This window comes from Phalacrocorax aristotelis, chromosome 2 (assembly GCF_949628215.1).
Source record: "Phalacrocorax aristotelis chromosome 2, bGulAri2.1, whole genome shotgun sequence".
Taxonomy (NCBI): domain Eukaryota; kingdom Metazoa; phylum Chordata; class Aves; order Suliformes; family Phalacrocoracidae; genus Phalacrocorax; species Phalacrocorax aristotelis.
In genome coordinates, this window is record NC_134277.1 from 22,255,945 (window position 1) to 22,281,885 (window position 25,941).

General features: G+C 36.9%; 1 protein-coding gene across 5 annotated transcripts; it reads left to right on the forward strand.

Moving 5' to 3' along the window:
* Window positions 1-484: 484 nt before the first annotated feature.
* On the forward strand, window positions 485-24,828 carry NSUN6 (NOP2/Sun RNA methyltransferase 6). 5 transcript variants are annotated; one of them, XM_075082706.1, is made up of 14 exons: window positions 485-662; window positions 2,669-2,826; window positions 4,069-4,177; window positions 4,914-5,069; window positions 6,716-6,795; window positions 7,980-8,089; window positions 10,822-10,975; window positions 12,614-12,695; window positions 15,115-15,234; window positions 17,237-17,381; window positions 19,239-19,387; window positions 20,337-20,462; window positions 22,441-22,474; window positions 23,191-24,828. In XM_075082706.1, exons 3-14 carry the CDS (start codon window positions 4,103-4,105, stop codon window positions 23,238-23,240), a joined length of 1,281 nt encoding a protein of 426 aa, XP_074938807.1. In that variant the 5' UTR covers window positions 485-662; window positions 2,669-2,826; window positions 4,069-4,102; the 3' UTR covers window positions 23,241-24,828. The 5 variants fall into 5 exon arrangements, with proteins under 5 accessions (XP_074938807.1, XP_074938808.1, XP_074938805.1 ...); XM_075082707.1 differs by having other exon boundaries at window positions 2,683-2,826; XM_075082704.1 differs by lacking the exon at window positions 22,441-22,474.
* Window positions 24,829-25,941: the final 1,113 nt, after the last annotated feature.

Genomic DNA, 25,941 nt, shown 5'->3' on the forward strand with positions numbered 1-25,941 from the left:
GCGCCTTGGGGAGGGTCGGTGGAAGAGCCCGAGCCCGCTCCGCCTGAGCGACGGGATCCGCAGGCGCCGACGTGCGGGAGGGGTGGAAACGCGAAACCTGTTACTTTAATCCGCTCAGCAGCGTTTGAGCTTACTCATGGGAAATAAAATAATAAAGCGTTGTCAGCGACGTTTTGCCACGAGTTTCTTCGCGTGCTGGGGTTGCGCATAGGGCTCGCAGCCAGAGCTGCTGCGGGAAAGGGGGCTCTGCCCACGGGGGACGCTCCTGCGGCCGCCGCTGCTCACCCGATCGGGCCTCAGGCCGCGTACGGGCAGCCACGTCGTTGCCCCGGAGCGAGGAGGCAGCCGCTTCCCGGCCCCGCTGAGCGTGCTTGGCTCCCATAGCAACGGCCTGGCCGGTACCGCCCTCTCGGCCTCCCACCAATCCCCGGCGGACGCAGAGGCGGGACTTCCTGCCACCGCCCCGGGGGAGGCGGGACCGGCCGGGGGCGCGGCGGTAAGTTCGGGTCCGGCGGCGCGTTGGGGTCTGCGGCCGCCGCGGGAGGTGGAACCCGGCCCCGCCCCTGCGTGCTCCGCCCTTCTCATGGCGTCCCCGGGACGCGCTTGTGTTCCCCTTGGTGGCTGCTGGGGCCGAGGAGGTGGCAGCGGCGCGTCCCTGGCAGGTGTGCCGCCTCCCGGGTACCTCCGGGCCCGCCTCGAGGCTCTGCTCAGGGCCTCCGGGAGGCCGCGACGAGCCGCGCTCCCGCTCCGCTTGGTGTTTTCACTAACGGGGCAGTGAGGGAATAAAGGAGAGAGCACCAAATTCTGCTCTCGCAGCAACGGGCCGGCTGACTTTTGCCTCGCGTGGGAAGGGGTGGGGAAAGGAGATTGGAAAGTTAAATGTTGCTCGGCGTCTCTTGCTCGCAGTCCTTGTGTGTGTGGTGAGATCGAAGGCCCGGTCCCGCGTCGCGTTCCCCGCAGCACCTCCCGACAGGGGCACGGGGAAACCCGCACGGAGGTGGTGATCGGGGGCGGTGCTCCCTCAGGGACCCTCCTGAAGTCCGCCAAGCCTTTCCTGGGGCGGGGTGTACCGCACAGCGGGGGTGTGGAAAAAAAATACCTGTCTGTGGTTTCGGACCTGCCTCCTGCTAGTTCTGTTTGAAGTCTAACTCTTGCATTTGAAGAGGCACAACTCTCCCTCATCAGCCTTTCTTCCTGCCACGCCTGAATTTACAAGGTTTTATTCTATCCCCCACTACTGTTCCCCAGCCTGGAAGATGGCAAATTGTTGAGTGTTCTCTCATTTGAAAGCCATCCCCTATCTATAGGTCATCACCTTTCCCTGAACCTTTCTGAGCTATATTGTATCTTTATTGAGTTAACGGGCACCGAAAGGGTGTACATACAGGGCTGAAGCTGCAGGTTTTGCAGGTGCACCCTGAACCTCCGATTGTGTGGTTTTAAAATTTCCAGGCTGTTTACAATGGCTTCATTCTTTTGACTTCTCATTTTAACTAAGGAATTACTTTTCATTTGTGTGTTGTTGCTCTCCCTGAACTAAGCACAAGGATAGTGGGTTTCTTGTATTTGTCATTTGAATGCATGTGTTGAGTCCACATGCCTTAGAGTTGCTGTGACAGAGCAGCTCTTCTGCAGTAACATTTCGTACCAGGCCCTGCGAACTAGTCGTAACTTCTCCTGTTATGTGTTCCTTGACTTCCTAAAGTGTACATTAACCATGGTTAAAAACACAGATGTGGCATCTACCCTGTTTACAAGGGAGAAATGCAATCTCTTTGGTTATATTCTTGTTTTTTTTGTTAGCCCTTATTATATTGCAGGCATTTTAATACCGTTGCCATCCTGTTTAGAAGGATATTGGTTTCTAACACATTATAACTTTTGTATTTTGGTATGAAATTTCAAGCCATAGAGGTTCTGCATTATTTGTTGACATAGTTGTCTTGTTAATTTTTATCATAGGACTAGCTTCCCTTTTATTACACATTTAGGGAACTTCATTACAGTTCTATCCTTTGTGTGTAGTATTTTTGACTAAGTTTTTGGTTTTGACCACCTACTGGCTCATGTTTCGTGGTGGTAGCACTCAGTCACATTTTAAAAATTAGGTAGAAACAAGTCCTCTTGCCAACATGCTGTTAGATCAGTGGTTGGTTTTCCATGAAGAAGTAACGTAATTGTAGGATCACCTCAATCATTCTGTGGGATTCTGCGGTTCTCATAAAATACCTGTTTAACATCCTACCGAGATACCTTCATAATGTTAATACCAAATTCACCTGTAGGGCTCATAAAGAACACATATTTCCACCAGTTTTCAAATGTCTACTTAATTCTTTTCAGGATTCAGTTCTTTAAAAAAACTCAAAACTGTGGGTTTTTTAAAATGCTAGTTTATTATGCTTCTGAAGAAAAAACTTTGCAAATGTGAGCCATATGGGGTTTTTTTTGGTTATTTTTTTTTTTTTTCTCCTGGAATGTAGGCATCCTAGGACAACAGCTCAGAGGCATGGTATATCACATTGTCTGAAATGTTAAAACTGAACTTTGGTAACTTTGGTTGTAATATGAACTATTATAGTACTATTAGATTTAGTGGAAATATCAAGGTAAATTCTTTTGGACATTTTGTTAGATTCTAAAAAGAAGTTCGTTAATTCCATTACAGTTTCTTTCTTTCAGAGGCTGCTGATGTTGGGAATAAGGCTTTGAAATTCCTACCCATGAAACTGAAAATTGCATTTGTCTGGGCTCAAAAGTTAAGCCTAAAAAATATAACATTCTTCTAGCATTAAAATGTCAACTGGATCTGAAATGTCAAAAAAGGTATTTTTGAGGGGTTTTGTATGATAAAATTAACAAGTAGTCTCTTATTCAAATGGAACGGGTACCAAACTTTCCAATGTATTCTCTCCAAGTATGTTTAATACAATGAAAATATAGAATTTTAGTATTCAGATTTCCTTGTTATGGTTGGAGTAAATCTCACTGATGGGGGCATGTGTCTCACTTTTCCTCCATTTAAGTTGGTGTACACAAACTACTAAATTTTTAGGAAGTCTCATTTCAGACTTAAGTGTATATAATCTTTCAAATTACAGGCAATATAGGGGTGGGAAGATACAACTTGGGAAGATAACTGTCTTTTATTACCTACAGAGAAAAATAAACAGAGAATAATTACAAACGATGAAAGCTGCGTCAGGGCTGAGCTACAATAGGGCCTTTATAGCTGGGCTTTGGAGAAGAAATGATAGCAGCACCTGGGAACTTCCTGTACCTTTTAACCATGTAATCTTTTACCAGACAGCTTGAAGATTTTCAGTAAGGATAAGCAGAGCTTCTGTTGCGTTAATGCTTCACTATTCCTACTGTGAATTAAACACAGACTCAAGGGAAAACTGTTACTTACAGTCCTTCTTTAAAGTATACATTGAAAAAATGAAAATCATTGTCCACAGTCATGCATGTGTCCCCACATTAGGAAGTTTGGATAATTTGAACTGTGGAGGAAACCTAAGAAGTTAAGCTTGAGAAAAATAACTCTGACAGGTAAAAAGTGAAGATTATCTCTAAAAATGAACGGATATGATGACGTAATAGAATAAGAATTTCAAAGAAGGGACTTAGAAGAGTCAAAGTTAAATTCTGTGAGGAGTCTTTGTGATTGAATTCTAGGACTAAACAGCAAGTTTTCACCAAGGATAGCTAGGGGTACTTTAACAGGACAGGATTTAGAGGTGGTGACACTTCCTTCAAATTTCAGACATGGATACAGTAGCCTTCGAAGATATGGCTGGGAAGGACGTGACAGCAAAGAAACCAGTAGCCTCATTGTAAGGTGACTGCAAATCCTAAATATGTTAATGAACATATTCTGAAATGTAATTAAGAGCAGTGTTACAGTCATACCTTGAGTAATATTTGGAATTTTGAGTACAGTAAAATTGCATTATTAAAACAGAAGAATCAGAAACTACAGCTTAGTTTGTGGGTACATCTTACATTACATTTATAAACTTACAGAATTTGATAAAAACCACTAATAAAATATTTTGCTTATTTCAGTTCTTTACCAGCAGATTTTAAAAACTGAAGGAAGATGTCTTTTTTCCCCAAAATCTCTTTCAAACATGAAGTTGAAGAGTATCTCACCAAAGTGTTCAGAAATAACGAGGTATGTGAAATAGATACTAATAATCATCAACAAATAGTCACTGATTGAACATTCTTAATATTCCTTTGATTTAATATTTTGTGTGATTTTAATACTTTACAATAAGGTATTGTCTTCATATTAGACACAGATTTATATATATAGTTCTATTTAAAATATAAAATTTTTCTTTATGCCTGTTGGCTGAAAGTAAGACAAATATTGAAACTAAACTTAGCATAAATCTGAGACTTCAGTTTTGGATCCCAATGAAGAATGATCACAGTGAGATTTAACCACTTATTAACCACATAATACTGCAAGAAATACTCCTTTACCCCACTGTAGAACCAAAAATACTGTAGACAATCTATGAATTCCTAATGTCAAAGAACACAGAAATGATGGTTTTGTATATCTGGATAAGAGTTACTAATTCATAGTTTTGAATCTACTCTTCCATCTCCTTAAGACTGTTCTTTGTACAGCCACAGAGCTTGCTAGCAGTTACTTTTGTTACGTGCTGCAGCCTGTTTACAATGTTCCTGCTAATACGACTGTTTCTCCAACAAGCCCTTTTCAAGAAATTTATGAGGTTTTCACTGGAATTAGGCCTCCAGACATAGACATTCCTCACTACTGCACTACACAACCATGTTCCTCCATTTCTACAGAATGTTTATTCAGTGATTTTTTTGCACTGAGCAAGAGGCTGCTGTGTGAATCTCTAATATAAAATCTCTTCTTTCACTTTCAGCTTATTGCTGCTTTAGGTACACAAGAGGTGGAGAGTAAATATCAATCTCTGTTAAGTCATCTATCTCATCCACCGGCTTTCACAACTGTTAGAGTTAACACCCACTTGGCCTCAGTGAAACACGTGAAAAAAATGCTGTTTGAAGAGATCCAGAGGGTTTGTGCAATTTCTTTGTTACAGCAAAAATAACAGGATATTTCATCTTTTGCCTGATTATGAGAGCTTTTCATTACTGGAAACTATTCGTTAACTTAATACATGTCCACTAGTATTAACATTATGCAGTCATATTGATTTCCTGTCAGCATTAAATGTTAAATGAAAACTCATCATGTAGCAGTATTCCTTATATAATATGTCCAAGAAAGGCAAAAACAGAGGGCAAAGAAAACCGACTCTCTTTCATATGTCAGATCCAGACCTTAAGTTGGATTGGGGTACTACTGTAGAAAATACTGTAAAGGCACCATAAGTCTAGAGAGGGTGGTAGAAAGAGATACAAACTGTCGTTCAGTATGCTGTCTTCAGCATGTTTAGAACATTTTTATTTCAGATTAAAGGAGAATGGCTGTATGTCTCATTGCACAAACTAGGAAAGTGAGAAAATCTGTGTGTTTTAGAAACTGGAGCCAGAGTGATGCCCTGCAGCTGCTGTATTTTCTTTTTTTAACCTGTTTTTAATCTTTATATAATTTTCTGGGTTTTTGCTTACCTTAATTAAACATTTATTTATCTGAAAATATGTAAGCCATTATGTTTAAGAAGTAGATTATTTTGAAACTCTATCCTAGATTTTCACTCTGTCTGAAAAGATCCAGTTCTTCTTTAAGTAAATTATTAATGCTAGTGGGTGTACAGGGAGCTATTGCATGACAGGAGCCAAGACATTTCTGTGATGCAGAGGCAGTTGACAGTATTCTGCTGGCTGGAATGGTAATGAGTTATGCTAATTTTAGCTTGATTGTAGAAATCTGGAAATGGGTATTGCAGTATGATATTTTGCTTCAAGGGAGAATGCTTTGCTGAAAACTGAATTAATAATGGCTTTCATAAACTTTTTGTATTTTGAATTGTGGTTAAATTAGAAAAGGAAACTACATAACAGTTTTTAACAAAAGTATGCTCATGGATTCTTTTCTTTCTTAAGAGATTAGCTGCAAACTGATTTATGGTTTTGCATGTTTAAGGTTATATTTTAGAAGACTCAGGCGAGAAGACATTCTTAAAGTCCAGGAACAGTTTTAAAATGGCAAGCTATCATTTTTTTCAAGTATATGCACAAGTCAGCTCTCAGTACCCAATCAAAATTAAGCTGAAAACAAAAAGTATTACCAACCTGGCATATTAAGTAAGACAGGCAATACAAGAGTAGAGTTAAACAGTGGTTTTTAATTAATAGCATCAAAAAGATAACACAGATTAGACCCAAGCTCATCTGGTGGTATTACTGTGATCTGATGACAACTCGACACAACCTTCTTCCACAAGAAAGCAAAAACCAGTGATAGGGTTATGAGTGCCAGAACCCTGTCCCACTCCCTGAAGTCAGTTCTCAGTGAATCCCTTTGTGTCCTTGTTATTTCTCAATTTATTAAATGTTTAATCTTCTACACCAGTGTTTTTCACATGGAGCCTCGCCTTACATGCTATTTCACAACCTCTCTTAACTGTTTTCACTACATTTGTTTTTTTGTACTCTACAGCTATAAATTATGAATGGAGAAATAGTTTTCAGTCTAATTAAGTACTTAAATATTAGGGTTTTTAATATTGCTTAACAATTATATTTTTTCATGAAACAGCAATTTAAAGGACTATGTGTTCCAGTTCTTGAGCACCCGAAACTCCAGGACATCTTATTAATTCCTGTCATTGGACCCAGGTTTGAAATTTCAGTCTTTAGCCTTAAAATGTCATAACATATATTTTACTTATAGATTTCTTGTTAAACAGTTATCATAACTAACTCACTATAAATGAAGCACAACTTCATTTGTGTTAAGAGCTAGTAGACAGTCCATATCCTAACCACGTACGAGGCACAGTCTTTAAAAGATATGAGAATACATAGAGAGGGTTCTCTCCTTATTTATGAGATTAACTTTTTATAGGGAAAATGTGACATAAGTACATCCTCTCTGGAAAGCCAGGTGGGTGGCAGACCGAAGAGCTGAACTGCTGTGGTGGAATGTAGAACTATAGCTAAATACAGGCAGGGTTTTCTTCCACTGGAATCTAGTCCAGAGCAAGATTTAGGGAGAGATTTCCTAAATGCTGAGAGGATTCCTGAATCAATTTTATCCCCTGAAAAATGACTATTAGTTCTTAAGATATGTTTGGGTATTTCCCATGTTACATTTACATCAACCCCTATGGAGTTTCTTCATTGTTTTATTGAATGATGATTTAAAGAATCTTATTAATAACGAAGACTCGCATACTTGAGATTCAGTTTATATCATGATTAGGTAGAGTTTGGTAACAAGTAGTACTAGTTGGTAAAAGCTGTGCAGTCTGAAATAGCATTTAATGCTTTTATTTATTAATTCAGTTAATTCTCTTTTGAAGCATCTTTTTTGAACATTCTGTTCTTTTTATATTCAAATATGTTTATACTTTAATAAGTTCGAGTAACTGTCTTCGCATTTTTTACTGACAAAGTTCCTTGCACCTAGTTATAAATTTATTAGAGAAGTACTTAGCAGTTGTTAAACGTTAAAAAAATCACTTTACAATCATCTGGCCTAGGAAGAGATAGGGGATTATTTCTGCATTTCAGTTAGATTTATTTGTATTCCTGTGTCAGGTTCATAATAGTGGCAGAATATGTCAGAACCTGCTTTATTTTAAGGACTGGTTTCCTTCTTGGCTCTTTCCTTTGACTACTCTGGGACTAAAATAAATCTTTTAAATGTAATACATACATGATAGTTAACTGTTTTTTTTCCACTATATTTTGACAAAACCAGTATTTATGAACTAGAGTTTACCTGGGGGGTATTTGTTGTTTTTTTTTTTCCATATACTATTATTTTTTTAAAAACTGAACTACATTTGTATTTGTAGGCAAAATTTAAAAAAACATGCCTCTGAAGTCATTGTTGGAGCCCACTGTGGATATGCAGTACTTCGAGGAGCACATGTTTATGTTCCTGGAATCATATCTGCCTCAAGATGTAAGAGTTCTCTAAATACACCCACTTAAGTTGTAAAGATGACAGAAAATTGTCACCCCTTGAGGTCAATTTCCAATAAATAGTGATGTTAATCTTACTTTCTATTCACAGCTGAAATTAATCTTAGTTGTAATTTCTGGTAAATACTTTTTTTTAAGTTTTCTGGCTTCTTTTTTTTCATTTTTACTATTTTTGCATTATACTCATAATAAATTGTATGCGATTATTTCTCATGTGGCCTGTTTTTAGTTCCTTTTTCCATATGTAATTCCTGGCTGAAGTATTAGTTCTCAATGATTTTAGTTTCTTGTTGTCATTTGAAAATCTTTTTAAAGAGCATATTCAAGTAAAACCTGGCTTTTTAAGAGTTTTTTTTTTAACTGAGTACTGTAACTTTTAGTATGCATGTTCAGTAGAATAAACTCGCAGAAGTTTGCTGCTTTCCAGTCTTGTCAAACAAAGAAAAAAAAACCCAAAGAATGCCACAACAGATACATCTGGATGGTAACTGGATATATGTTGATTATTTAATAGATACTATTTCCAGATGTTATTTCTTCATTCAGTCACAAAGGCACTTGCCTTTATGAACATCTTAGATTCTAAGTTACCGACCTAAACCAATGTTTTTATATTTTTAATCCACTGGTGATTAATTTGATATTGTTTGTTTATGAGAGATTTAGTAAAAGCATATTTTTATTGGTGAGAAAAATCTTCCATTTTAATGTCAGATTCTTAAGAAATGGAAATTTTTGTTTCAATGCCTGTGAGACAAGATAAAAAATTCTACATATACCTGCTTAGGGTTCAACAGCCTATTTATTTTTTCTTTAAAGGTCAAATTATCTTTATGTGAAACCAGTATGATTTTGGATGATTCACCTCATTATTCTATTGTGACAAGATCTACTAATCCTTATGGTTCTTATTATTAAACAAAGTGAGTCAGAAAAGCATTTATCTTGCCACTTAACTTCATTCCCTTTCAGGAAAAAACCTTCAAGAAGTTTTAAGCATGTGCTTAAGTCCAATTCACTGAACAGGAATGTTTTCCAATCTAGGACTTGATAATGAAATAAGCATATTGCCGTAGCAGTTGTTGAAACTGCTTATTTAGACAACCTCATAAATATTCAAATCCCTCTTTGAGTCAACTAGTGATTTATCATAATTGCTGCACGTAATTATGCATGCAACATCAATTCAAAGAAAATAAAAGATACTATAAAACTTCAGGAACACTTCAGGGGAATTGGAGATAGGAAAATAAAATAAAAGGGCATGCTACTCACTTGAGGCCAAATATAATAAGGCTGTATTAAGCACAGATGGTCTAACTAGGGAAAAAAAGAGTACAGCAAGAACACACATTTAATCACTGAACTTGCAACGCAAATGAGGGTAAACCAATTATCAGGGGGCTTTGAGTTTAATTTAACTAATCAGACTCTAGGCTTTATGTTTATGGAATGCCAATATAAGCTATAAAAAGCTTAAGAACTGTACACAGTACTAATGCGTTTTGAAAGGATGATTGTCAGCAGAGAGTGAAATAAAATCCTTTATGTTTGAATACTGCAAAAAATCAGTGGTAAATATGCTTGATGGAAGAGTTAAATTGCTGCAAGTTTTTGTTTAGTGAGGCTTAAGAAGGCAATAACAGTAGGCTATCACATAATGTTTTGTGTCACATTGTGTAAAAATAAGCCATGCAAAAAAAGAAATGTTTAGTGGCTACCCAAGGAATATTAACCGTTTAAGAATTGCAGGGCATTTGTGCATATTCAGAAAGCCACATGAAAATGGAAAAAAAGATTCCTAAATACAATTCAGAGAATTCTTGGGAAACTGAACTGTCATTAGTCTTACTTGTCGTATCTTCTGGTTGCTCCAGCCAGTCAGACACGTCAGAAAAGTAATTCTGGAAAATTGTTTATTGCTGTCAGTGGAGGCCTTTTATTTTTAAGCATATTTTGCAGACAGTCAGTGCATAGAGTTTGCTCACTGTTCTACGAAATCAGCTCAACCATCCCCCTTTTACATCTATTTTTGTTCTAGGTCAGAAAGTTTTTAAATCCCTAGGACTACGCTTCTGGAGTTTGGTATATATTTACATACTTTACTGATCTGGAGGGTTTTAACTGGAGATGTAAAACTCTTTTAGAGGATTATTGAGAACAGCAGTTGCCTTAGAGGGAAGAAAGCCGCACCAGAAAAAGTGTTTCAACAAGAATATATGATCACTTGTATCACTTGTATCAAGCAATCGTTAGAGAAAAAGCAGCTGTAGCCATGTTCTACCTAGCTATTGAGAGGTTATTTGACAAATTTAGTATTATTGTCTCTGAGTGTGAAACAGTGTTGTTTGATGTACTTGCATGCTTGGAGCATGCAGAGGACTGAATCCTGAATAGTGTGCTTAAAACTTCTGGGTGACCATGTGTTGATAAAATACATAAAGTGAAGATTTGTCTTGCCTCTTAAAAAAGGAGACACGGTGTCTGATTTGTAACCTTGTGTCTCTTAATAGCTCTGGTCATTTGGTAGCTGTTGTTCACCTTGTACACTTTCATATCAGTTACTCTCTTTTTTTGATTACATTAAGTAAGTTTTGGTTTTTCTATGATCTAGTTGATGTAAGTAGTCTACTGAAAATGCTAAATTATTTGGTCACTACTAAATTGTCAAGTATAATATTAATCTCAAAGTTTCCATTCTTCTTTGCACAGTTATGAAAGCTGGAGATCTGGTCTCAGTGTATTCAGATATTGAAGGGAAATGTAAAAGAGGAGCCAAAGAATTTGAAGGAGTGAAAGTTTTCCTTGGAAATGGGATTTCAGAACTGAGTCGCAGTGAAATTTTTAGTTCAAGTGGCCCATTGAAGTAAGTCCATAGTAACTGCAATCTATACCTACAACTTTGCAAAGGGAAGGAAGAAGATGGGAAGACATTTTGGAATGTTGTGTAACCTATGCGAAACCACAAGATGGCTTTGACAGAGACCTGTGTTGCATGTTGGAATTTCCAGTATTTTTTGGGAAGTGTTGATTTCTGGGAGTAGAACTGTGCCCCTGCTGTCTTCTGTAACTTCACAACTAAGATAGTGGCAATGTGATGGCAATTATGATTAAAGTACTACAGTAAGTGTTAGCAGACTCAACATTTAGTTTCATAGTGGTATCCAGATACCAGTTTACTTGAGAGGTAGGAGGAAATAAATGGGAGCCTTTTCAGAATTTATGTTTAGCATATGACTTCAATAATATAGAGCAAACAGAAGCGACAAACATAATCACTGTGGAAAAATTACATTTTTGGTAAATTGTTCTGTACCACTTTCCTATTTGGATGGAACAGAAGTGCAGCCTTATCGATTTCTCCATCTCCTAAAAATATTTGTAGTGGCTTCTTTTGGTGGGGCAGGGGACAGAACATAAGGTCAGATATCTTAAAAAATTTAATAGTATTTGCCAAGGTAGATATCTATTTCAAGATTACTTGCTTTTCTGTTTTGTTGCCAAAACATATGGCTTGTTCCTGTTCTGTCACCGAAAACACATATAAAAAGCAGTGTAGGAGAGCACGGACATCAAATTAATGACCGAGACTTTGCATCCCAAGAACAAACTTCAAAAGAAGAAAAGATTACATTGTTGAGAGGATTTCTGATGTATTAGAGCTTAAATATAGTAGAAGTAGTGGTAGGATATACCTGTTGAGCTGATGACATAGAATGGCAGTACTAAACACTGAATCTGGTGTCTGCAAGTTTTCTTTCTCATATCCTTCCTTCTTGTTGGACTGCAAAGTGCACATGAAAAATAATACTCATGCTTGTTATCTTCAGTAATCTACTGTTTTCAGGCTCAATATTGTGTTGGGTTTTTTTTCTTATTTTTCTTTATATTGTTGTCCATTTCCTTGTACCTTTGTCTTAATAAAGTCCATGTCAGAACTTCATCCATATTTAAAACTTTTAGGTTGCTTCTAAGTTCAAACCTTTGCTTTGTAGGCGAATTAATGTTCCTGTAAGACTTTTAAAATAGAATTTCTTTAGTCATTTGACTGAAATCTCAGACAGCATAGAAAAACAGAGGAAGATCTAAGTAGGAAATAATATGCCAGTGCCCTAGTGCATACGTGGCTAGCCAAAAGCAGCTGTGGATTGAAATTAACATATTTAAATCTGGTTTAAAGCTTTTCTTTACATTATCAAGGCTTGTATTAGATGTCAGGTTGTCTTGTGTGCAAAAAAGATAAATTTGCGTTTTGCGATTTTTTACAGATCCAATTTATAATGTAGTAATTTTTTTTTGTTATGATTTACCCAACTTCACAATGTAATTTTAAAGTATATCCAATTAAAAATTGTAAAAGTATTTTTCTTAGTTGATTTATAAGTGCTTTCATTTTTGGAAGATTATTGTTTCAAGTTTCTATTTGTAAGCATAACGATTTTAACTGAATACTGTTAAAAATTGTAAATCTGATTAGTTGAAATATTTTTTTCATGTTTTTCAGTGGGATGGGCGTAAGAATGATAGAGCCAGTCTACCTTAGTCCTTCGTTTGACAGTGTGCTCCCTAGTCATTTGTTTTTACAGGTAGGTTTGTTACAAAAATAAAAGTCTGTACTATTTGCAGAATAATTGACATCCTCTAAGAATGCATTATTACTTTATATATTCATTGTGTATTATGGCACCTACCTCACTCTTTGGATATAAAGAAAACAAAGCATTTAGAATGAAGTTAGCATCTATATGTGGGTGGTTTAATCATACTTCATCTGAGATATGATAAGGGACTTCAAAGTGACTTAAGAGATAGTCACTTAAAGACTCTTAAAAATTCTTAAATTCTTTTTGCACAGATGCTCTGCCTAGAGCTTTTAGTTTTTGGAATCTGCCTATGAACTCTGAAATATAATGCTCTTTCAGGGTACATCCTTCTGTAGATAATTAGGAAAATCTCCAAATATTAGGTTGACTTTAAGTTGAAGAGAAAATCTTTTTACCCTAATGGAAAAAAATTCACCTGAACAAAATAACTATGAAAAACCTTACAGTAGCACAGCTTTCACTATCTCTTACCATAAAACTGCACAGCTTCCAAAGAATGACAACTTTTTGTGTAGTTCTTATTTTAGAATTTAAGAACTTACTTCAAGCTAGCTTTTCCTTTCACATCTTAATATTTGTTATACCTGTACTCCTTTCCCCCACAATAAAACTAATTAACAGCAATACTCTGACGTGACAATTGGCCACCTGTGCTATGCGAAAGGTAGGATGATGAAATCATGGAACTTTCTAGTTTTATCAGGTAAAATTCTTGATTTCAGTTTGCTGACATAAAAAGGTCAATTAGATTTCTAAAACAATTAGTGTGCCAGCAAAGGTATTGTATTTTTTTGATATAAATATGACAATTTAGAAGCAGGGTTTAAAACAAAATCGAGCTGCCTGACCTTCAAAAAAAAAAAGCTATTTTAATCTTTAAAGCAAATGTAAATTTTATCTCAAATAAACCCTTGTTCAGAGACATTTTCTGAAATTCTAAGTTATCGCTTCATTTGATTTGTATAACTATCACTCAGACAGTAAGGTAAGTCCTTGATTACAGTCTTAGTCACTGTTTCTCTTGTCAGAAGAATCAGTCCAGCAGTTGAGTTATTTTTATGCATATATTCTGTTTGTAGTTGATCTTAATATTTTTAAATCAGCATCAATGCTGCCTTCTGGTGTGAGCAAAGGGTAGTTTATCAAGCAATATATTGTCTCATGGCCTGCAGTAGAGGAGAGGCCTTTTCTTCCCTGATTCAGCTTACCAGAGTACTTGCTTTCAAGGAACAGAATTGTTAGAGAGATGGATTATTTCAGAGACTGGTGCACATGAGAATTTAGATCATATTCAACTTCTTGTCTACCAGGATCCTCAGGGCCTTCTCTGCACAGCTGCTGTCCAGCCAGTCAGCCCCAGCCTGTATTGGTGCCTGGGGTGCATCAGGTGCAGGAATGGCATTTCTGTTTGCTGAGCTCCATGAGATTCTGTTTCCCCATTTCTCCAGCCTGTCAAGGTCCCTCTGAATGGCAGCACAGCCTTCCAGTTTATCAACCACTCTTTCCAGTTTTGTATTCTCTGTAAACTTGTTCAGGGCACACTCTGTTCTATTATCCATGTCTCTAAGGAAGAGGTTAGACACCATGAGCACTGATGCCCACCCCTAGGGTATGCCACTATTGACTGGCCTACAGCTGGACTTTGTGTCATTGATCTTACAACCCTTTGAGCCTGGCTTTTTTGACTTGAATTTGCCATGTGTGAGATGAATTATTGTTCATTTTTTTGAACACTGTGGCGTGGAACTTGAAACTGTGCTAACCAAAGACAACATGTAGTAAAGACAACTTCAGAAGGGTTTTATACCTTTGTGCTGAACCAAGTCAGAAAAGAATCGTTCAGAATATTTCGATATTGTGTAAGAAGCAATTCTGTGCACAGTTGTTATATATTATTTTTCTTCAGGGCATCTGTTATGTTTATACAATTAATAGCACAGTTCAGCTTCTTGGTACCTTAATTCAGCAAATTTAAACTCGTGCCTATTTATCTCAATGTTTGTTACTATACTACACCAGTATGTTCATATAGTAAACGTTCCAATAAACAGGTCAATATGAAATATTTGTAATACACAGAGCTGCTCTGTGTCTGTCATAGTATCAGCTTATTTTATTTTGACTTTTAGCACTCCAGTCTCCGTAGTCACGAACCCTTAAACTTCAGCCATAGATAGTAATTTATAGCTTTAAATAAGAAAGGAACCACTGGAGACTTCTGACCTATATGGTGTCTCTTACATAATTCCAATAGTTCATTTTCTGTTAAGGAACTGAAGGCAATATCATAGGTATCTTCACTGCTGAATGAATATTTGTTTCAACAAGTTTGTCATTCCTTAATACAGGACTTGATACATGCCATAAGGTTTGAATTCTCCCATATTTGTTTTTATGATAGAACTTGCCTTCTGTGGTTGTGAGCCATATTTTAAACCCTCAACCAGGAGAGAGAATTTTGGATATGTGTGCTGCACCTGGAGGAAAAACAACCCATCTTGCAACATTAATGCATGACCAGGTAAGAGAAGTCATGGAGCATTTTCTGTCTCAGTGAAGAAAGGCTGACCACTGTTCATTTGCACAGCTCACTTCACTTAGCTGTCAGAAATCACAGATAATTTACAACTAATATTTGAATGTTCTGCTTACCAATACATTTTGCTACACATCAGAGGTACTGAAATGGGCACAGACTATCTTTATCCAATAGTCACCATCACATTTAAAGTCTTCTTTGCTGCAAATTGACCTGTTGAAATATGTTTGACTTTTTAGATGTTTAAACACATTAAATGTTAAAATGTTTAAACACTTTTAAAATGTTATTGATTTATTTGTAATGGAATAATGTGTAACATGCAAGGCAAAGTTAGTCAGGGCTATTCTAGAGTCTTTAAACTGAGAATACATGGAAATCAGGGGTTACCGCTGTGTGCCAAAAGAATGCACAACTCTGTACAAAAACATATTAAAAAGCTCCTAATCCAATTAACTTCTCAGTAAAAATTATCAATTATGCAGTACAGCTATGACATTAGACTGAATTTCTAGTCTGAATTCGTCATTCCAAGGTAGAAGGTTACACACCCAAAAACATGTAATGAGAAAGTAACAATATGAGAAGAAACAAAAAAATCTTTAGAGAAAGACAAAGGAAAATAACACACAAGCCAAAAATAATGTGGATATAGGAATATCAATTTAAATATGTATTAAATTGCTATATGCATAATGAAAGACAGAAATGCAGGTTACTCTTTTGCAGCAGAGGGGGGGAAATGTGTATTGTTTCCTCTAAAAAATTTGTTTTATTCTTTTCATTGGAATAGGATTATTAGAATATATCAGATTATTTAGAAATCTTGTAGTTATGTTATGCAGTACTTTTATGGTTGTCTGTGCATTAATGGGAAGGTGCAGTGGGTAATGATGTGAATGTATTTAGAAAAGACGTATTCAGTTTTGTGATGGTTTTCTTATTGAAATGTTTCTTCCCTCAGTATAGGAAGTTTGCAAACATGCATTAGACAGTCATTAGGCATTTATTAGATAGATTTATAAAGCTTCCAGTAAAGGATTTCAGTGTGATAAATAAAGGAATTATGTAAAAACATATATTTCTGTCATGGACGCATTTACATCTCTGCTTTTTCCATCTGTGTATGTACATTTGGTGTAAGTTTGCCAAGAAGGAAAAAGTTGTTACGTTTTCTCAGCAGGTTCTATTTGCTATATCATGACTAGTAGAGATTTTTGGTCTTTGGAATTTTTTGAAGATAGTATTACTGTTCTGGACTTTACTTATGCTCCTGTTTATTTACTTTGTGTTTACAGATTTCATCTAGCAGATATTGGTTTGTGTCTGTTTTGATTTGTCTTGGGAGAAGGAAAGAGAAATCTCATTCTTACATAAAAGGAATAATGTGTAATTGTGACATCTAAATTTATTCTAGTATTTACAGTATTTCCCAAAGTAACTCGAGTGACAACTACTGTGAGTATAACAGTAGGCTATGAGTCTGAGCAAGCCAGAGGCATGGCTGTGGACCTCATTTCCCCAGGACTGAGCTGTATGTGATCATGTTTCCTACAATCTCCATGCAAATCTAAAACCTGTTGACCTATTTTACCATGTATTTGAGACTTCTACACTCTTTCACATGGTTACATTTTTACCTAACTTAGTGCCCAGTAAAACAGTTCAAAACAAACAAAAAGAAACAAACAAAAAAACCACTTGCCAGAAGTCAGACATTATGGGGTTGCTTAGGGAGTGACTGTGCCAAGCAGCTAGTGCCAGTCAGAATGCACACAGCTTCAGACCAGTACCTAGCCTAATGCGGGTATCACGGAAAATATGGGCGAACAAGGACTACTGGAGTGTGGATTTAAGAATAATAAAATCCTGCAGGAAAAACTATACTTCATTCATTACACTGCTCTTGGAGGGGGCAGGAAATCAGGAACTGCACACCCATTTAATCCCTATGCTTGTGATAAAAAGTTTGGGTTTTTTTCAGGGTGAAGTAATAGCCATGGACAAGATAGCTAACAAGGTCAAAAAAATTAAGCAGAACGCTGAATTGCTACAGTTGAATTGCATTAAGGCCTTTTGCTATGATGGGACAAAGGCACTTTCAGTTGAGAAGAGAGAGGATGAACAAGGTAAAGTAAACAACTTGTGTAGCAGTAGCTTTTAAAAGACAATAATAATCAGTTTCGCACAAATAGTATTAAACCTGTCACAGGACTACAACCTTTGAAACCTTGGCAGATACCTAAGTTACTTCATCACTGTGAATGCTCTTTTATTTTCTGCTCTTTTGTGACTATAATCTTCTCCATGAAGCAAATACAAAAACTATCTGCCCTTATCACAAACTAATATGCTTGAAGGAAATGCATTATTTTCCCAGATAATATCAAAGACTGAAGAAGCCTTGAAGCTTCTTTCATGATAACATTTAACCCCATACTCTGAATTGTTTGACGTAGTCTGAGAAAACAGATTATTTTTGTAGAGTTGCTTGGCTTTTCTGCCTCAGAATCATAATCTCTAAAATGGGGTTATTAATACCTAACTCCCAGGAGTGCTGCAAGGTTTAGTTCATTGATGTTTGTTCAGCTGTTCAGGGAAAGTTCTATAGAAGCACAGCGTATTATTTTAAGTTCATTTCATTTGCTTTTCTGCAGGGCTGTATTTATGATACTGGTTCTGTTCCCATGATGGAACGATTTAAACGGTATCTGCTGCCTTGATTATTTTTAGTTTGTTGTGCAAAGTATGCTGTTCTTTCTCACTCTATTTTATCCCAGTCACCGGTTAGCCTAAGTAGGAATCAGGTTGCATAATCCACCTTCCTTGTCTCTATGCCTTGCAGTTATTCCTGCTTTGGAGGAATAAAGGTACTTTCTTAATAGTCTTTCTATGAACATATAATATTGCAGGTGGCACGTAGCACTTACACAGATGAACAAGAGCTAGCTGTAATGCTGAGAGATCATCAAGGCTTTTCTGTACATCCCTGCAAGAAAGACATGACATATTCTGAACATTGGTGTAAAGGATCAGAGGTAGATAAATCAGATTCTCTTTTTGCAGTGCTGGAACAAGCTAGGTAGCAGTAGTATGAAGTCCCTCGCTTGTTTTCACTTGTGACTTGACTTGGATGTTTGAGGAACAGAAAGAGAAAAGGAAGGTAAAGCATATATATGTCACTCTTCCTCATTGGTTACTCATGAATATATGTATGGAGCCACTTTTGTCTTGGTGATGCTGAGCTGAAGAGTTTCTCTAGCACTAATGTGATAAAAACTGGGGCTGTTGAGCCTATGGGATTCAGATGAAAGGATAGGCTCTGCATATAGGAATAACATATTCCCTTATCTATCCAGGTAATATTCAGAAATTGTTCTTGTCTTCACAATCCTTGTTAACTGGATTGTTCTGCTGTGGAGACAGCATGTGTCATGCATTAGAACTTGTAATGTTTCATGTTATTATGAAATGCTTTATTTTCTACAGATGTATATGCATCACAAGAAATAGTTATTGTGGAGACAGTCCAGTTATTACTATTTAATGCAGTCTTAATGGTAAACTACAGGCTTTTCTCAGTAAAGATTTGCACACTTGGTTCAGTTATGAGCTGACTGTGGTTCATTACAGCCTCTACATAGGACTCTGTACCCAGCACCTCTGACCAGTCATATTTCAACATTTCTGTTTGATTTCTTTTACATTTTACTTTCAAATTATTAAATCAAGATTAAAAATATTATTGCCTAAAGGTAATGTATTGTTTGACTTCACAGAACTAACACTCTTTAGTTTTCTGGGAGATACAATCTACCACCAGCAGTGCTGAGACTTGTCTCTAGCTGAGATTACTTTTGCAGACACTATCTATAGAGAACATAAATGTTTTATGTCAAGGAAGCAGTACTGGCTTGTCCTTACCTATGGTGAAGTCGCAAGGAAAGAAGCAGCCACATTTCACATTATTAACTGCTTTTTTACAGAGGGACCTCCATTCTTACCAGAGTCATTTGATCGAATTCTTCTTGATGCTCCATGTAGTGGGATGGGACAGAGACCAAACATGGCTTATTCCTTGACTTTAAAGGAAGTCACCTCTTATCAGCCTCTACAGCGCAAGCTTTTCACTGTGGTATGTATTAATCATTGAGCAGATAAGCTAAATTGAAGGAAAATGCTGTTGCAGCATAAAACTTCACACCAAAAAATGGTGCCTCATTTCCCCTACCTTTTCAGCAATTAACTAAAGAAGATAGCGTTAGGATTCAGTTAACTTCTCAGCTCCACCATATCATTGCTAGGTGAAGTCAATTCATTGGAGCATGGGAAAGGTATATATACCTTATATATATGTATATATAAGCCTTAGTAAATAAAAACCTTTGTAAGTGGTTTTTTTTATTATTCCTTCAGTTTAATTAGTTTTAATTTATCATAACCACAAGGGCCTAAGTCATGGAGCAGGTTAAAGCCTTTTCTCTGCAGCAGCACACACCCTTGTAAGTTCACATATGGGATACGAGACAGAGTACGAAGCCAGGAGGCCGTATAACAACTTTTCATGCTAAGAGGAGTGTGCTTGGGCTGATGCTGAAAGATAAGATTTCATGAATCTTGTCTAAATCTGAATTAAATGTATTCGAAGTGAACTACAGCTTGAAAAGCAGCATAGATACAGCTTCCAGGCCAAATATGTGGAAACAGTTGACATCCAATATCACTGATAAAAATACTGTGTATCCATGGTTGGCAGCAGGTGATGAAAACAGAACTAAGCTGTCTGGGATATGCAGAGTTGTACAAATAACAAATCTTACAAGCTGAATCATCTCAATGGCGTTAATAAACCACATGAGCTATAATGCTGATTTGGAAAGAAGAATCTTTCTAACCCATGGGATCCTTTACTATATTTCCTGAGAAGAATTAGTATCCTAATGCCTATCTTAGACAGAAAGATTTGAGTTTATTAAGTGGTAAGTTTTAATATTATAGCTTAATGCTTTCTCAGTTAATGTTGCTTAATATTAAAGTTTTTGCCTTTAAAAACAAGCTGAACTATTGTTTATTTCTCCCTGCAGGCAGTGAAATTGCTGAAGCCAGGAGGTGTTTTAGCATATAGTACATGTACAATTACACTCTCTGAAAATGAGGAGCAAGTTGCTTGGGCCCTGAAAACTTTTCCATGCCTACGGCTTCAGCCACAGGTAATAGTGTTTTCAGGGTGCTTCACACAATCCAGTGAGCCTGTTTTGGCACTGTAAAGTTACATACTGTATTTACTATCAATAAATCTCTTTTTCACTGCAGACAATTTAAACTGCTGTGGATAGAAGTAACACAAGGATTTCTGAGGCTCTTTTAAATCTATTTTCATGGTTAATTGAGCTTCATTTAGGGATTGTTAAATAGTTTCCCACTGTGTACTGTGGTTGTTTTGATTTGTACAACTGTCATTTAAAACACAACAGGAACAAAAGTTAGTTCAAACAGGTTGAAATTTCTCTTGCATCTCTTATTCTTTAATAATGCATATATATTATTCTCTTTTTTTGCACATTCACAGGAGATGTGAAAATTTTTTTATTAATGCTACTGAATTAGTGAAGACTGATAAAGGATGGGAGTTAAAGGGAAAGAACCTTGTGTTTTGAGGAAGGAGGATTTTATATGTACAGGAGCTATTTTTGTGTTATGTAAAGGAACGAGGGAACAAATTTACTTAAAGTTCAGTGTCCCAAGAATGTACCTTGTCTCTTTTTGAGTCAGTGTCTACCATTAAGATGTCTGGGAGGAGGTAATATATAGTGAGATACTAGAATTCTTTATCTATATGGCATATATTTTATATATTCGCTGTTACCTTTATTAGTCACTTGAGAGAGTTTATCATAGACCATATGCATCTCTCTTCCTCTTTGCTGATGTGATGAGTTGGGTGCATTGTTCATCATCATGGCTTTGAGGAAAAGTTGAACTCTGATACCTATTTAGCTTGCTTATACATTCTGTGATAACTTTTATCTGTCTTAAGACGTTTACATGCATCTTTTAACTGAAATAAAAAAAATATATGCAATAGGTCTACAATGAGAAAGTATATGAAGGCTGGTAAAGGTTTCACTGAAGCTTTTCTTAAAAGATTTGTATGTCAGGGTTCTTCTGCCTGCTTTCTCACATAATATACATACGGATAATATATATATGTGTGCATATATATTATATATAGTTTATATTATATCTTATACATTACTGAACAGCATGAAAATTGTCCTCAATATAATGACAAAGCAAAACACAAGCCCTATTAACTCAAATGCAAGATTAATTCTTTTAAAAAATAAGCTATATTATACTAAGCATATAGTATATTTTAAATGAGATGACATGGAATTGTTTACCCACAGATAGTTTATAGTATCTTGTAACCAGTTCCTTCAGTAGTATAAACTAAGGTGATCTTTCCCAATGAACAGGAAACTGGAGTCTAGGGTTGACTTACCTCATATTCCTTTATGTATTTTCCATATTCTTTAGTCTCTTGGTGGACACCTCCTTATATACCCAGTCCACTGTCTCCCACTTTCTCAGTTTGGCAACAGATACTGGAATCATATTGGGCAGGGAAAAAACAGGAGATGGAACCATAGGTGTTCATCTCTTAGGGGTTTACACAGGAGATACTGTATGTCAGCTTAAATGCAGTAATGTAACTGGAAGGAAAAAAGAAAAGATCGAGGAAAAAATGGTCTACCTCGGAGCAAGTTGTATGTCCCTGTGTAATACTGTTTTCCTTCTATTATATTACTTCACGTTGCTACCTCTCTCTGTTTTTATGTTATTTTTTCTCAATTTGCTATGGACACCTCTTTTTGTCTCTTACCTGGAAAACACTGAAATCTTGCTGAGGGAAAGGAAGAGGAAAAATCAGTCTGCAACCTCTTGGCTGCCCAGCTTTACAGCACACAGCATGTGGTTAAGCAACTAACTCGCATCATGTGCTGACTGGGGGAGCTCACGTGTTAGCAAAGCGTGATGTATCTCCTTACTGAATCCATTGAAAGAACAATCCAGTTAAGAATTAGATTTTTCCAGGAATCAGTGTATTAAATAAAAAGCAGTCAAGGCTACTCATAAGAAATGCTGAGAAAATGGCTGTGATTTTTAAGCCCTTCTCCTTTCCAGGATTTTGATGCCAAATGCCATCTCCTGAATTCAGGTAGTACCTAAGCTGTTCATTTCTTTCTTTCCCTGCCTCATATACCTACACATGTAACACTAGTCCCATTTACCTGTTAGTCTAATTGCATGGCATAGAAAATCTGAAGCTCAGATTTTTTTGCTGCATCATCTTCCAAAATGATGCCTCTTCAGTTAGTGAAGTGTTCTGGATTGGGGCTTTCAGTCTCTCCAGTTGAAGTTTTTAATGTGAAGAATCCCGGTATTTGTACTACTGTTACTGAGTACATTAGTAACTGGCTAAGCAATCATTATTTTTGACTTAACTCATAGCTATTACTCAGTACACAGACGCCCTGCATCATTTAAAAGTGGCAACTGAAAACCTTTAGACCTTATTGTTTGGTGATAACAGCTTTCTTGTGATGCTTCAGTCCTTTGAGTAATGAATTGATTTAGACCTGTGTACCTGTCATCAATAAGTGCTCTGAACTACTGGGCTAACGTGGATTAGGTGTAGCAACACCTCCTCAAAGTACCTTGAACCTTGTATATATGCTTGTGTATGTATTGGCCAGATTAAGGCAAGAAAAGAAGGGCCACGTTACTTCTCAATCCTCCCCTGGTGTGAATGATATAAACCTAGCTTGTCCACGTTAACAGTTAGGCAGCTCTGCATACACTCAGTGGAATACATTTAGGGCACTTAAAAACTTTACTGATGCAATAACTTGCTTTTCTTTGTTACTTAAAAAGGAACCTCACATTGGAGGAGAAGGCATGAGGGGAGCTGGACTGTCACTTGATCAGTTGAAGCTGCTGCAGAGATTTGATCCATCTGCTGTGACATTGCAAGGAATGGATATTAATTCTTTGCAAGATTCCAGGGAAGATGATCTGATTTCACTGGCAAATAAGGACTGTATAGGATTTTTTATTGCAAAATTTGTTAAATCGAACAGCAAATAAGTATTTAGGAAAGGAACCTGAAAAAATACGTCTGTGAGTCTAAGAACAGTTCAGATGTGAAGCGTGCTTCTTACTGCTGCATTGTTGCCAAGCCAACGGGCTGACGGCCGGGTTGCTATGGCAGCAATAAAATCTGCCAGCTGTTCTGCTGGGAGAGAGCCACAGGTTGCAGAAAGAAAATCATGTTGGGGGAAGGGTAGTATAATTTTTTAAGTCTCCATTTGCTTTTGTATTTACAGCAGGTCAGTGCATGAACGACAAGTATGTTCACTCATACTGCTGCCCGTTCTGTCTTTCCTCATGTGAGTTGCTTATCTAGTGCAGAAGCAGAGGAACAGGGTTCCTCTGAGAGGAGTCGTAAGCTACTTTATGAAATGCAAACATAAATAAAGTAAATGGGAACTATTACCATTTGGAAAAGGTAGCTTCTATGGAGGTTTACGAATAGTTAATGTTTCACTAAATAGTGCTTCACAAAACACTGTAACATTTTACAAAGAACTGTTTTATAAATTGATACTTAGAACCTCATTTCTCTTTTATTTTAATACAAGCAAGATTCTCTGTACACATAGTATATACACAAAATACGATTAGGCTTTGTAGCATGTCTTTATAGCAGCATGAATATATTAAACCATCTCACTCTGGGAATGTAAATAAATATTGTTTCAACATCAAACTTCCCATGCATAAACTGTATTGGTTCTGAAATAGCCTGTTGGACTGGCTGACAAGTGACAATTTTAAAATCAAACATTTGCAACAGAAGGGGCCACAGTTGTGATTAATATATCAAAAGACAGAAAACAATGCATAATACCATCTGAAATGTCGCAAAACATCTTTCAAACAAGTAAGAATAGTAACTGTATTGGTTAGAAAGCATCACCAGCTAAAATCATATGAAGATTGAAACTGGGGAAGCATGCTAATTGGAACTTCCTTAATACACTGCTCAAAGTTTTAATAATCTAAATTTCTTAAAGGTGTTAGATGTATTTGAAAATTCTGCGTCAGATCCAGAGATGTTCTCTGCTTGAACAGTATTCTCTTTTCTCAGTACTGCTGGACCTGACAATAGCACTAAAATTAGCGGGACAAGGTAAGTACAATTCAAAAACCTACACTGACATCTGTGTGTGTTTGGTTTTTCCCTCTCATTCATCAATTTCCAGTTTTTAAAAGCAGTATCTGAAAAATGTCTGGCTTTTCACACACAGCTATTTGATTAGATTAAAAAGAGCAATGCTTCTTTCATAATTGGTCTTTATACTGCCAGAAGTGCTTTTGCATTTGCTCACAGTCAAAACAATTTATACAATTCTGTTTCTCAGTAGTCTGGTTGTTTACTTATATTTGCTATAAATGTTCTGATACCGTATGTTTTGTACTGTTCTTAAATAAAACAAACGTCCCTTCTTCTGTCCTGCCATGGTTGACTAGTACATCCTCGGCAAGTCCTATCCCAGGAGGATGGAGTTCTTGTCTACGACCTGTCTACTTTTGTTGGTCGCTCCTTGCCGTTAACCACAACATGTCTAAAGAAGATTTAAAGTCATTTTGTTTGATCAGTAGTAGGTGAGATACCCTATTTAGAATCATGAAAGCTCATACTATAAATTACAGTCTTTTTAGTCTAAAGATGGCTAAAATAATTACTTGGTAACAAAAGGGATTAGTCTTTCCTTGTAAGTACATGTTGAAATCTTTAACTCAGTGCTAGTAAAAAAGCATTTTCTTTTTGCCGACTATATAAATTCTGTAAACATTCATCAGCACACATAGACTATATACTGAAGTTTGCTTATGCACATAAAGTAAGGAACTTTGCCTCCAGTTTCAGTAGCAGGATTTGTGCAATGCTGAATTTGAAAGAAGAGTGTTGATTTTCTTTTTTAGCGGAAGGTTTGTTGAGACTTTCCCAGATTTCTTTAGTTTTGAATGATAAACAGGCTTTTCAAGAAGGTGATGCCACTTGATTTTATATGAGAAGTTTCTTGGGGAGGGGGGAGAAAAAGCAACTGACTTTTTTTTGATTCCAGTGTAATTGCAGACCAGCCTTCACCTGAAAAAAATTACTGATATCTGAACTTCAACTACTGGAGTTGTTTCTGCAAGTCAACTGCTAGACTTAAGAGACCACTTCACACTTAGCATATTAAAGGGATAAGCCTCAGCTGTTTCCCCTAGGCCCCCCTCTGCTGGTAGCTGGGGAGCGGGGGAGCAGGCGGACAGTGACTTCTCCATCAGGCAGTTCAGAACAGCCACTCAATTGAGATGCTCCGAATCATCCCTTGAAGGAGCCAGTGTCCTTCCTGTGACTGCAGGCTTGGCTAAGTTAGATGACTAAAGTTGGATGGGTGCCCTCTTTTTTTCCTTCTCTTTTCCACTCTTTCTGTGAATTTAACTAGAATTGCAGGAATACTTTCTCACTGTCACAATTTTGATGTATAGTGTATATATATTTTTAATACATATAGGATTATTTTCCTGATAAGAATGCTTTACACACTGAATCATGATGCTTCAGTGTTT

Coding starts and splice junctions, on each gene's coding strand:
- NSUN6 (XM_075082704.1), top strand. CDS start 4,103: ATGTCTTTTTTCCCCAAAATCTCTTTCAAACATGAAGTTGAAGAGTAT. Junction 6,796..7,979: donor ATTCCTGTCATTGGACCCAG/GTTTGAAATTTC, acceptor TTGTATTTGTAG/GCAAAATTTAAAAAAACATG. Junction 12,696..15,114: donor CTAGTCATTTGTTTTTACAG/GTAGGTTTGTTA, acceptor TTTTTATGATAG/AACTTGCCTTCTGTGGTTGT.